General features: G+C 52.9%; 1 protein-coding gene across 4 annotated transcripts in view; it reads right to left on the bottom strand.

Moving 5' to 3' along the window:
• The window catches only part of SLC37A1 (solute carrier family 37 member 1), a 43,877-nt gene extending 32,159 nt beyond the window's left edge, over positions 1-11,718 (bottom strand). Inside the window, exons 1-4 of one of the 4 annotated variants that reach the window (XR_013757306.1) lie at positions 11,336-11,717; positions 5,645-5,726; positions 1,240-1,372; positions 362-440 (exon numbers count right to left, since the gene is read on the bottom strand). Coding sequence is in view for 3 of the 4 variants with exons in the window: in XM_079100803.1 (XP_078956929.1) it covers positions 362-440; positions 1,240-1,372; positions 5,645-5,726; positions 11,336-11,391 (350 nt within the window). In the remaining variant the exon portion in view is untranslated. Of the gene's footprint in view, positions 1-361; positions 441-1,239; positions 1,373-5,644; positions 5,727-11,335 lie in introns of all 4 variants that reach the window. The other 3 variants (XM_079100803.1, XM_079100802.1, XM_079100801.1) reach the window with 3 other exon arrangements.
• Between the last annotated feature and the right edge of the window lie 2,034 nt (positions 11,719-13,752).

The following is a 13,752-nucleotide window of genomic DNA, read 5'->3' on the forward strand; positions in this document are numbered from 1 at the left end:
AAATCCATGGAGAGCCCTGCTGAGCATCCTGGGGGCCTCCAGTGACCGTTCCTATGTGACCACAGCCCAGGACAGGCAGGATCCACAGCGCGTCCTGACCACCAGGTGCAGGAAAGCCGAGGGCAGCCCGTGTCCAATCCATGGAAATCCTGGGACACCTGAACACTCTGCTCTGAGGTCCCACCTCGTGGACATGGTGCCAGACCCTTGCTCTTGCCTCATCCTCGGCTTTAGGAGAACCTGGAGGGAAGCCGCTGTGAGGGGTCCTGCCCTCCCTGCACCTTGCACTTCCCACCCCTGGAACGTTTCTGTCCCACACGGACCAGACGCCGGGCTGGTCCCGAAGCTCAAGCAGACCTACCTCAGGTACATCCCAATAGCATAGGCACACAGGAAGGAGTAGTCCAAGGCCCCGAGCAACTGCTGATAGTTGTTCTTATCTACAGGGTGGAAAGTCAACAGGAAGGGCTCAGCATTGCTTAGCTTAGTTCTGGAGCAGTGCTACAAAATACAAACAACTGGTTCTCTAAATCTGGGGGTGCTCAAAATACAAACAACTGTTCTCTAAATCTGGGGGTGGCCCTGAACACAGAAACCTTGGTAGCCCAACTTCTTTTTTGGGGGGTACTCAGAGGCACTCAACCACTGAGCCATGTCCCCAGCCCTATTTTGTATTTTATTTAGAGACAGGGTCTCACTGAGCTGCTTGTCATTCCTGAGGCTGGCTTTGAACTTGCCATCCTCCTGCCTCAGCCCCCTGAGCCACTGGGATCACAGGTGTGCGCCACCACGCCCGGCAGTAGCCCAACTTTTGTTCAGCTTCTTGCAAAGGAAAATCAGGTTATCCCTAAACATGCACCTTTCAGATCAGACAAGCCCCCCTGTTCCCAGAGGGCAGGTGCCAGACTTAAATGTCACTGGCTGATCTTCAGCACCCCACTCTAGCCCTGGTGCTTTCTCCTTTCTTCCCACCCGCAGATTTGTGCCCCGTAGGCCCTAAATTCCAAGTGTGGAAAACACAAGACCCAGATGCTCCTCAGCAGGTTTCCTGGGTGCTGGAGAGCTGTATTTAGTGGCAAGTGCCCTTGCCACAGACGTGGTGGCAGGGTAGTGCCAGGACAGGAAATGCACTCACACCTGAGAATAGCATCACTGCCTCAGAACCAGCAAAGCCGGAGGAGCTCCGGCAGCACAGGCCACGGGGTGCCTGGACAGAAGGGTGGCTGATGCCCAACTCACCAAACGGGGCCCAGCCGCAGTCAGTCTCGTTGTCCAGGAGCTGGTGAGGGGGCCCGTGCCCGGTGCTGCTGCCCTGGCCACTGAATCTGGGCTCAGCCTCGTCGCCAGCAGCACAGTGCTTGTGGAGCTCACCCTAGGGCAGACGGGCAGCAGAACTGGCAAAGCTTCCTCAGAAGCTGGCATGGGTGTCCCTAGTCCTAGGGCAACTGCACCATGGCGTCACCAAGACCAGCAAGCAACACTGGGGCAGAGGAGCGAGAGGCAGGGGAGCTTGACGCCTGATTGACAGGCAGAGCAGGTCACGCCCTGTTCCTGCTGCAGCTTCCCCATCTGCAGATGGGGCTGCTGCTTGCTTGCAGAATGGTCACTGGCTGTGACAGAGCACCATGATCTAGCACAGTGCTTGGGCTACAGACACGGGGAGAGGCAAGCTGTGGTCAGGAGGCAGAAAGGGACGCGAGCAGAGGCTCCCTGGGACATTCCCCGGGAACAACCGTCCACATTCCAGAAAAGTGCCAATGTCACAGCTGGGGCCACCTCATTATTGGGAAACTGAGGAACAAGTAACTTTCTCTGCCACAAGGTGGCCTCCCCAGGTGGCTTCCTCACTCCCTCCTGCTCAGTGGCTTCTTTAATAACCAGTCCACCAGGTGTGAGCAAGGGTGGGAAGGAGGGGGCCTTGTGGTCAGGGAAGTGTCCCTCAGGGGGACTGAGTGTCCTCTCAGTGTCCAGGTGCCCTTTAGTGAGCAGGAGCCTGAGAGGGCAGGGTCTGGAGTGGCGTGGAAAGCTGGCTGCATGGTCAGGGCACTGCAGAGGGCAAGGAGACACTGTGGTCACCAGCAGGTGGCCGCCAGAAGTCCTGTCCACCCTTCAGGAGGCAGCAGTCCTAGGAGTTGGTCCCCTCTGAAAGGCAGCCTTGCCCAGCCATAGTCAGCCAGGGCTGAACACCAGACCCACAGCTGCTTTACCCGGGTACCAGTTACTGAGCCTGGCATGGCACGTGGACGCAGCTGCTCTGCATAACATGGCTCTGTCATCACCCCTGGGCTGTCCTGGAACTTACACGCTGCCCTGAAAACTAGCCCAGGGCTCCACCTCACCAATGCAATGTAGTGCTCTCCCAAACAGCTTTCCTGGGCAGCACCTGGCCTCCCGGAGGCCAGCAAGGCTCTCCTCGTCCAGTTGATCCAGGGCTATCACCTGTCCACACTGCTGCCCTGTGGGCTGCCTTCTCCACCCAGGGGACCAGGATCAGGAAAGACCTGGGGGGTCCTGTAGCCTCTTTCCCTGTCACTGCCCTGATTTCATAGTTCTCTCTGCTCCCTCCAAAGCTGGATGTCCCTGACCATGCTTCCTGGCCGCTTCTCAAAGAAGCCAAGAAGCCGACCTGGCCACAGCCCACAGGCTTTCCAGTCCAGCTCACTGACAAAAGTCGTGGGTCAGACCGGAGGGCACACTGCCAGGACAAGAGGGGACTGGCTGCAGGGCTAAGCCGAGGTGTCCGACATTGGCCTTCAGCAGGAATGAGGAAATGGAATCATGCAGACTGCCACTTATACCCCCATTCTCACGTCTCCTCCACCCTGACTTCTCTGGGGAGGCCCACCACGGAGAACAGCAGAGTAGAAGCGATCCATTTATTCTCATGCAAGCAGAAAAGGCTCCCTGGCTTTGTCACCCGATGAGCGGGGCCTGGCATCCTGTGTAGGGTCACAGGCTCTGCAGACAGGCCTGGGCTGGGACCTTGAGCCACTGTGCACGCTCCTGACCTTGGCGACCTCAGTTCCACTCTCGGCTCTGGAGTTGGCATGATAACATCTGAGTCACAGGGTTGCGCAAAGATGGATCGTATACAGGAAGCACCTCTGTGTCACTGGCCCTTGACGGGCAGCTGTACTGGGGCTTTCAGTAGGCGTTATGCCATGATGCCTGGACCTCTTCCACACACCACCAGCATCAGGGGAAGGCTCCCAGTGTGCCAGCTGAGGTCAGAAAGTCATCTACTGGGACCTAAATCTGCATCTGCGAATTCTAATAAACCCGAATGTGGTTCGTGCACTTCTTGGAAGCGTGGAATCCTGGCCTGTGAACTGCCTGCTCATCCCTGTTGTCCATTGTCTCCTTGGGTTTCCTGACTTCATACTCCTATGACAGTTTTATTCTTGGACTTTTACTTTTTATATATTACATCTAAATATTTAATCCATCCATTTATTATTATTATTATCACAATAGAGAGCCAACCTTGATGTCTTCTAGATGAATACCCAGTTGTGCCAATGCCATTTACTGAATAAGCCTCACTGGGTGGGCGTGTGGCTCAGCGGCAGTGTGTGCTTAGCAAGCATGGGGGCCTGGGCTCTGTCCCCGCACCACAGACAAATACGTAAACGCCTGTGCGTTTCCCATCATCTGCCAAGTAGTCCATAGTCCCTACTTTGTGGACCATTTTGTCTATTTTCATGCAATATCTTAATAACTCAGTCACGTTATTTAAAAACATGTTAAGTTTTTCTACATTTTCATTTAGTCAAAACATGTTATTTTTTTCATACTTTCCTTAGTGACTACTTCCTAGACAGCATTTAATACAAACTTTAGGAAAAACATCCCTGCCGAGATGTCCCTTGGACTTGCCTTCTGTTCAAACGTCAGCCCAGGAGCTCAGGTGTTCAGAGTGAGTTTCTCCCCAGTCCCAGGGCGCACTTCGGGCTTTTTAGACTTTCCCTTTTCGCCTGACTGAAGATTTTAAGGTTTTCTTCTCACAGCTCTTGTGTAGGTGGATAGGGTTGGGCACACTTAAATCAATGTACCCATTTCTGCTTGGCTCCAGGGACCAGCAGCTTAGCTGTCCGAGAAGCCCCCTGCTAGATGTTCCTGTTGTGGCCTGGTCTTGGGGACAAGGGTCCCCAAAAGGTCTCCTCTGGCAGGGTGCAGACCCCACCTCGCCACCTGCCAGGTGGACACCTGCTTCAAGCCACGAGGTCGGGACGTGGGTGGGGCAGCAGGAGAAGGGACAAGGGCTGTGAGTGACACCACCACTCTCCGATCCCTGTTTATGCCGTCACTTTTATATACAGGGTTTTTTAAACAGAGAAAAATAAAATGAGCCAGCAGTTGTCAAAGTCTAAACCTGACCTGAGAGGCCACGTTATTCTATGAATGAATTATAAAACATGAATCATTTTATCATTTATAAGCCCTGCTGATCAATTTCAAGTAAGCAAATAACTCTGGGAAATATGAGCTACAGATAATTACTCAAACTGTTCCTTGGGTCCACAGAATCTTTACTGCTTCCAGTTTCTCTGCTGTTATTTATAACCTGAGCTAAAGTGAGTGAAAGCTTCATAAGGTATCATAAAGTCCAAGTTATCATGTCCTAAAAGGCAAAGAAGCCCACAGGATTTAGCATATGGCCAATCCATACCCAGGCACCTATGGTATCAAATCAGAAATTCTGGGAGTTAAGAAAACCCGGGTGAGACACTAACCATACTCAGGCAGTTAAATGTCCTGGAGACCCAGAGGCAGAGTGGTTAGAGAGGGACATGGAGCCAGGGCAGCCACCAGTGTTAGCCTGAGTGAGCCTGAGCCCAGCAAGAAGGAACGAGCGTCCTGATCCTGGATTCCTTCAAAAGAAACGAGTCACTGGGGAGGGACGCAGACCCGCCACAGAAGCGGTGGCCTCCATGCTGCCTGCCATCGCCCAGAAAACTTGCTGCGCAGCGCTCTGCTCGGCCCTGCAGGCGGGGAGGAAGCTGGCTGCAAGGTCGAGAGGGCCCCCTGAGCTACACGTGGGCTGTTGGCATGGGAAATTTCCTGGTTCCTCCTGTAGAAGAGTCAAAAGCCATTCGAGCCTGCCGACAGTCCGTGGGCAGGAAGAGGGTGAGAAAATGATCCTGCCTGGACCGGTCGTTATTCAGGACCGTCCACTGTGGTCTTCCTTCCTCAATCTACTGGGACACCTGTTCAACAACTTCCTGCCTGCCCCTCACACAGCGTCAGAGTCACAGAGGAGCACTTCCGCCGGTGACCGGGCCTAAACGTCCTGAGAGCTGAAGCAACTTGGGGAACCAGGTAGAACTGGATATACTTGGAAAGAAAATTCCCAGAAGATAAAACAGATATTTAAATAATCTAGAGACTTCTGGAGCCACTAACTTATACAAGCACAATACCTCTGAAATTACAAAGCCTAAAAGCATTTTAAAGGTCTGAATTTCTGAAAAGGCAAACTAGAAAAAAATATTTTATATAAAGCAGCAAAATTACTTGTTTCCAACAACCTGTCTTCTCCCTTTCCACCCACGCCACTGCCCTCCCTCAAACTTCTTGGAGCAGCTGGTTCCTCGTGGAGACGGTAGGCTGGATGTAAAACGGAGCGATTCCGGTCGTCTCTTACCTTAACGATGCTGATTGGCTTTCGAGATAAGTGAAAACTGGCATACAGCAGAAACGTCAAAACGAAAATGAAGGCTCTGTACCTAGAAGAGACCACAGCAGCGGAGGCGTGAGATGGCGAGGGCAGGCCCCACCGCCAGTCCCTCCTGCGGGACGCCGGTCACCGGTCCTACTTCCTGCATCACCACAACAGTACAATGGTGAACAAATCAGCCACTGTCATTTGTCTGAATTGAAACTATTTAAATTTCCTTACGAGGCGAAAACAACTTTCCCTGCCTCACGTGCCACACACACCACTTCCGACAGTGACCCTAGGGTTTTCCATGCATGGAGCTCTTGTCCAGTGGACACCAAGCAGGGCGTCTGCAGGGCACACCAACCCCGTGCTGGCCCCGCCTGCCTGCAGGTGTCCTCAGATCCCACAGCCTGAGGGCCCAGTAGCACACAATGGCTCCAGCCTCAGAGGCCAACAGCAAGTCCCAGGTTGTGACCAACTGGTTGTACATCAAGGCTACCGTGACCTCCCCCTCAGGTTCAGTTACAGCAGCTCACAGAAATCACGGCAGCACTTCACATGCATTGCCCGTGTGTTATAACGGACATTGCAAAGGACACTGTTGGAAGAGACACAGCCACAAGGGCAAGAGAGGGGTGGAGCATCCCTGCCCACCCCCGCTCCAGGTGGCCCCAACGTTAGCCATGACTGATTGTATCACTGCTGCTGGTGATCAAGCAACCTCAGCCTCTCTCCTCCTGGGGCAGGGACGTGGCCCAAGCTTCAACCCTCTAATCACAGAGTTGTCCCCTTGGCAACCTGTCCCCATCCTGAGATGGTAAGGAGCCACCAGTCAGCTCAGTGGCAAACAAAAAGACATATCGTTTCAGGTTTTTGGAGTGGTGTGCCAGGAACCAGGGGCAGAGACCAAATACATGTTTATTACTATATCAAAATACTCTATTTTTTAATCTAAAAATCTAAGGAGAAATTTGGGACTCAGATGATGTACATGAGTATCTGCAGAGCAGACATGAAGGCATGGTTATTTAGTTTATGACAAAATTAACCAAATGGTCTGTGTGTTGGCGGCTGTCCTGGGCATTTCAGATCATACTTATTTTAAGGCTTTTGGTTTCTATGAAACTTCTAGGAAGCACATGGGCAAGGCAGACAGAAATATTTCACTGACCTTCATGAGCGAAAGGCAGCGATGCTGGCCAGCTCTGAATAAGGCTGATGACAGAAAGACACTGGCACGCAGTCATGCCAGGAGCAAGGGGCGAGGGCATGCGTGGACAGTGTGGGAGACGGAAGGAAGAAAGGTGCTGCAGTGACAAACCGGAGTCGAGTCCAGTGCACAGACCGAACCGCACAGGGGACTTGCCAGGGAGGGAAGTGGCCAGGAGGACACAGCTCGACAAGGGGAGCAAAGGAACTCTGGCCAGAAGTGCTCTGTGGTGCCAGGCACTGCCCACTTCAGGGACCTGTCCTGCTTCTGGCCCAGAAAGGCCACTGGCTTCAAATCGTGTGGCAACCATCTGAATCAATGACCTCAGGAGGAGGCATCCTGAATGGCTGGCCCATCCACTCCCTGCAGCCTTGTCCCTGCGCCCAGGAGGCTGGCATCACCTCCTCCTGCCACTCGCCCAGGCTTGCAATGTGCCCCTAGCTCCCCCAGGGAAGCTTTCTGTGACTCACATCCAGCATCCTAGAATTTGAGGGGTACCTGCCTCTCTGGCCACCAGCAAAGTCAGAAGTCAAATGTTTCCTGATTAAAAAATAATAATGAAGACCCTGTATCAGGTGGGAAAATGGCTGGTAGGACTGCGGGACTCTACCCCAGCGTCTTGGAGACGCGGCCTCAGGGAAAGGAGAAAACCAAACCCACTACGCAGGCACTAGCCTCATGGATGGAAAGGTGCCCCGGCTCTCTCCCTGGGGAAACACCGGTGGCTTCTCAAGGATCCTCCGCAACACGCCCATCAATGACCGGATGCGAAGAAAGTGAAACCCTAAAAATGAGTGCATGGTTTCCACTGGAGCCGTGCCTGCCAGTGCAGGGATGCAGAGCAGAAGCCTGGTCTTTGTGCCCCTGCCCGACCGCCACCCTGGGGCAGAGCGTGGTCTCTGGAGTCTCTGGCTGGAGCCCCTATGTGCACTGCTCCGCACTCAGCCTCCCTCCTGGGAGGACTCCAGGCATGGCAGCGCGATGCCTGAGCCCCTGCTGCCAGCCCACAGCTGGCGTGCAGCCCCTCACCTCCCTACTTCTCTAAAGCAGGGCAAGTGGGGCGTCCCCACTCTGCCCCCTTTGCCATCTCCGCAAGATCTCAGAGTTCTCAGTTCCCTCCTGCGCTTTGCAAGCCCGTCTGGGAGGAGAAAGCACAGCCTCTCCAGGGGCGCTGGGTGTGAGCTCTGAACCTCAGAGCTGCACCCCTGGGGCTCCTGGCCGTGAACACAAAGCCTAAGGCCTGAACCGCCCGGCCCGCCACCCACTGCCTCATGGCCCAGAAGTAAGACCCTCGCGCCTTGATGGAGTGAGGGCTGGAGTGCCCAGCCCTCCTGGATCTCCAGGACCAGCTCTGCTCCTGCCCTGCTTCTCTACCTGATCCTTCTGCAGGCGGCACGCAGGCTAAGGTGCCCCCCTGGATGGCCCTCATTGCCCCTAAGCACAGCTCCACACATAGGGAAGCAGCCTCACCTCCGGAAACTTTAAATCTCATTTTGTGTAGAAATGAAGCCCCTGGGTGAATGGACTCTTTGGGATTCTGTGGGGTTCTAGCTGAGAAGTGGCTGAGAATCGGGGTGAAGAGCGACTGGAATTTCCTGGAGACTGGAGAAGAAACCCTATCTTCACTCAGCTGCTGTCAGGCTGACTACTTCTTCCATTCCCAAATCTGTCCTTCCTCCCTGTCCTCCTCATCTCCCTTACACAGGACCTGGCGAGGGGGAGGAGCCAGTGGCCAGAGAAGAGGTTTGGTTTCTCCTTCAAGAAGGTCTGACCACAGCAGTGTTCTCGGGCTGGTTCTTCCTGGTGGTGCCTGCACACGCCTAGTCTTGGGGCAAGCAGACATTTGACTTCCACGAGACTCTGGGGCAATATGACTGAAGTTCCAGGTGACCTCCTGAAGTCCTTTTGCATTCTGTGATTTTATCTTCATTTAAAAAATCATTTATGAAGAGTTTTGGATGATATTTATTTCCTTTTATCCATTCTTTGTGGAACTGAATTGTGTCCTCCAAAAATTCACACCTACCCACAACTTTAGAATGCGACCTTATTCAGAAGTAGGGTCTTTAAAGATGCACTTAGTTTAGGTGAGGTCATATAAGATGAGGGAGGGCCCCAAATTTACAATGACTGATGTCCTCATACGAAAGGGAGACAGAGGGGGAGCCATGTGGCCACACAGCAGAGACCAGCATATGTGTCTGCAGGCCAGGAGTGCTGGGGCTGGGGGAGGCAGGGAGGACCTCCCGACACCCTGGCGTTGGGCCCCGCCTCCAGGACTGTGAGAGAGGACATCCTGCTGACTTAGGGCACCCAGTTAGTGGTACTCCACCAGTAACCCCAGGAAACAAAGGCAACCCTCTGTTTTGGATTCTATTTAGACCAACAGGAGGCAATCATGATGAAGGAAGGGGCTCCCGTGCTCCTCAGCCCCCAGCCCCTTCGGCAGCTGTCCTAGAGACAGCATTTCAACACACGCACGGTGTCTGGGTTAGCCCCAAGATTCGCACAAACAAGCAAGTTCCAACCGTGCAACCCAGGATGGAGGTGCCCCTCCCAGGCCCCTCCCGGAGTGTCCTCGAAGACCACAGGCCCCATAGAACATATCGACTCCACTTCTATATCCATCTACCTCCAGGAGGCCACCCTGAGGCCCTGTGTGCCAGTCCATGCCAGCTCCTACCCCCACGTAGGGGTCCTTCTCCACCAGTGAGGAAGCTGCTCTTCTCTGTGGGATTTCTGCTCCCAAATGCTTCATGCGAGTCTAACCCTGAGGAAACACCAGACATCTCCAAAACAAGGGACAGTTGTAAAATAAGTGGCTTGAGCCCTTCCAAAGCACCAAGGTCGCAAAGAGAGAAAAGGCCAAGAATGGTTCCAGAATAAAGGAGATGGAAACCAATAGGGCAGCCAAATGTGAGTAGGGAACCTGGATGGGGAGAAGCCATCAGGGCATTGCTGGACATGGATATCGTTTTTAAGGTGGACTGTGAATTAGAAAATGTTCTCTTACAGCTGCTACATTTCCTGATTTTCATCTTCATGCTGAGATTATGTAAGAGGATTTCTTTTTCTTTTCTTTCTTTTTTTTTCAGTCCTGGGGACAGGACCCAGGCCCTTGTGTTCTTGCACGGGCTAGGCAAGTGCTCTACTATTGAGCTGGACTGCAGCCCAAGAAAATGTTGTTTATTGGACATAAATGCAGAAATGTTTAGAAATAAAGGGTATGATATCCACAACTCTTAAAAGGGTTAGAAAACAATGTGTGGGTGAATCTACCTATATATATCTGCCAGCACACAGAGGGAAGAAGCAAAATGTTAACATTCTGGGATAGGTGAGTTCTATAGTTCTCTGTAACATTCTTACAATGTTATAAGAATGTAACTTAGAATTCAAAGAATGTAAATTCTGAGGGTTTGAAACTATATCAACGCAAAATTACAAAACAAAGAAGCTAAACACTAAGTATTGGAAGATGATGGCTACAGTCCCAGTAGACATAAAGTAAGTCAACCAGGGAAGGCCCAGCAGGTGTTTTTATCACACCTGAGAGAGCCCGTGGGTGCTCCACCCGCTAGCAGGGCCTGAGAAGCTGCAAGGGGTGCAGAAGAACAGTCCAGAGCAGGCTGGGGGGCAAGAGATCATTCTGAGCAGAAGGTGGTTGGGCTCCTGATATCTCTTCTTTGCCTAAAAGCAGAGCCTCCCACGCCAACTCAAAAGAACTCAATTATAGCAAGACCACCCTCTGGCGCTGCCAGGGAAGGTTGATGCTCATCACAGGGCATCGAAGCCTCTCCACAAGAAGCAGGCACAGTCACCCACCTGTCGTCTGCTCTCCTAATGGTCCACTTACCTTTCCAAAAAGCCATTTATCAGTGCCTTCTCCCACCCCTGTGAAAGACGACAATGAGCCTCAAGTTCAAGTCACGGTCTCCTGTGACTCTCCTCCACTAATTTGCCTTCCTCTTATTCATTCTCGTCAGTCCCCAAGCACTCGTGATGAACAGGTAGGAGACAGACAGCTTTTCCTCTGGACCGTGACCAGCAGGGGAGGCCAGAGCAGCCTCTGCCCTGCGCCTGCTTCCCGGGAGGGGTGTGGAATTGCTGGAGCCACTGCGAGGAGAAGCCTGGGAGCTGCCAGGGAGATGCCCTCTGGACAGGAAGCGGCATCCATGCTCCCTGAGAGCTCAGCCCCAGCCCAGCCCTCCTCTGGGCTCAGGGCCCAGTGGCCACTTTCTGTAGGGGCCGTGGTTATTAAAGAATCACAAAGACCACCAAGGGGTCCAAATGCCATCTGCTGACATAGTACCAAAGACAAGGGACGCCTCTCAGGGCTCACGGTCACCGCTTCCAAGTGAGAGGTGGCTTAACTGTGAAGGAGGAGACCGGTCACCGTGCCTTAAAATGGAACAGCGTTGCCTGCCGTGGCCCTCGGCAGCAGGTGAACCCGCAGAACTCACCACTGATCCCTGGAGAAAGAGATGATGAAGCGGATGCCCGCAGGAAGTCGAGCCATCTACAGTGTCACTGGCCTTGGAGCTTTGGTCACGGAACAAGATGCCTCATCAACAGGTCGAAGGTCCTGGCTCCAGACCCCGTCTCGGCCTGCACGACCTGGAAGCAGAGGAGCAGGTGTGCTGCTGGGTCCTGGGTCTCGTCCCTGCCTCTTTCCCAGCAGGGAATGGCACTCTGAGGGGAGAACAAGAGGCGTTCGGGTCTGGAGTCCTGACAATGGCACCCAGGGAGCTGGCAGCCGGGACCACAGAAGTGGGGTCAGCCCAGGTTACAGCTGGACTTCTGGCACACGACAAGTCCCAAGCCCAGCATGGAGGTGCATGCCTGTCATCCCAGCAGCTCAGGATGGCGAGTTCAAGGCCAGCCTCAGAAATTTAGTGAGGTGCTAAGTAACTCGGTGAGATGAAATACGAAAAGGTGCTGGGGATGTGGTTCAGTGGTTACGTGCCCCTGGGTTCAATCCCCAGTACTGAAAAAAAAAAGAAGACCCACCCTGAGGAGCACTGGCTGGAAGCAGAGAGCCTGCCCTCAGGCAGTGTGCTCAGAGCCCCCTGAACCCAATCTCCGGGTGCTCCGATGCCTATAGAAAGGAGGCGCACGGCTGGCCTGTCTGCAAGGCTCGTGGGGACCGGCCCCGCACTCTCAACCACCACACTCTGCAGGACAGCGTGAATATTTGCTGTAATTACTTAACAAATTGATTAGATTCTTTTTTTCTTTTTTGGTACTGGAAATTGAACCCAAGGGTGCTTTACCTCTGAGTTATATCCCAAATCCTTTTAATTTTTTAATTTTGATACAGAGTCTAGAAAAATTGCTTAGGACCTTGCCATTCGCATGAAGCCAAGCCGATGCCCGCTGCTTAGGCCATGGGCCCAATGATCAGAGGACGGCAGGGCACAAGACTCGCTCAGCTCCATCCACTGCGGACGAGGCCGCCTTTGAGCCACAGAGACAGGGAAGACTGTGGGCCTGGACAAAATGGCGGAGCGAATCAATCACTTAATTGTGGCTTTGCAATTTCAGCCGAACTGCATCTAATGTGGTGGCTGTGAACGCCACTCACATCTACCTCTGCATTTAAAGAGGCCAGGAAAGTTGCCTCATTCAGAAGGCGGAGCTGAAGGAAAGCAGCCCAGGAAGGGAGGGGAGGGAGGCCTGGTCTTCTGGGGCAAAGCCAACCACAAGGCTTACAGCGTTGTCAGTGCCTTCCAAAACAGTATCTCCTTCCCTCCAGAGCAAGCTTTCAAAAAATGCACATCTAGGTTAGGGAGATACCTCAGCGAAAGCTCGAGCCCCAGCACCAGCACACAAAAAACCACACACATTCCTACATGATTTTTCTTTCCATTACATTTTACAAAACAGTTCAAATTCCTTGCTGATCATTCATCCAGAAGTCCCACTGCCCTGTGTCCCCTCAGGATATTGGTGGGGACTGGGCAGCAGAGGCCCTCTCTGCTCCACCTAGGAGAGCTACGCCTTTCCCCAGGGCTGCCACAGGACCCTGCGGGTATGACTCACTGCACCTGGAAAGCTTCCATTCCCACCACTGACCTGGGGCTGCTTAAACCCGGCCAGTCTCTCCACTTTCTGCCCTCTTACCTTCCCCAGCTAAAAAACGTTGAAGGCCTGATGGCCTCACGACACCTGCATCATTATAAAAACAAGAAGATAACCCCAAAGCCTCTGATGCAAGGCCAGGATGGAGCAGATGCTCAATCAATACTAGCCAGGCTGTTGGGATGAACTCAAGAGGGCATGGGGGTTGCAGATGAAGGCCCTGCTCCCATTGCCTAGCTCAAAACAATCACTCAGAGCCAGGCAGGGTGTTGTGTACCTGTAATCCCCATTACTCTGGAGGATGAGGCAGCCTGGGCAACCATGGTAAGACTCCATCTCAAAACAAAACAAACACCTCATACTGAAGGAATGACTGCAGATCTTTCAAACTGCTTTGCTCAAATATTCAGATTGAAATGATATTGTGCTAAAATTTGCTCAAAGTGAATGCACCCCTGTTTGGGACTAGGGGAAACTATTTTGTGTCGATGACTTCAGGGTAAAGGATTTGACTCCAATTGTACAATGCCTAGTCAGAGTCAAATTCTCCCTCTACCAAATGCTTCCGTGTGCAGGTGCGTCTGAAAATATGCCGCTGTCACCAACTGCATCAATTCAGCAATATACTCACTCGGCTCTGTGAGACCTTCAGCAACAGAGAACCGGAACACACTGAGAATCGGGAAGGAAAATGAAGCTCCGTGACTTCTTCTAATGGGTTCTTCCCCCTGTGAAAAGGGTGGAAGCAAAGCGGTCCACAGTCCCACGGGAAGCTCACTTAGAGGTGCAGACAGCAGTG

The sequence above is a fragment of the Sciurus vulgaris genome (genome assembly GCF_902686455.1).
Source record: "Sciurus vulgaris genome assembly, chromosome: 10".
Lineage (NCBI taxonomy): Eukaryota > Metazoa > Chordata > Mammalia > Rodentia > Sciuridae > Sciurus > Sciurus vulgaris.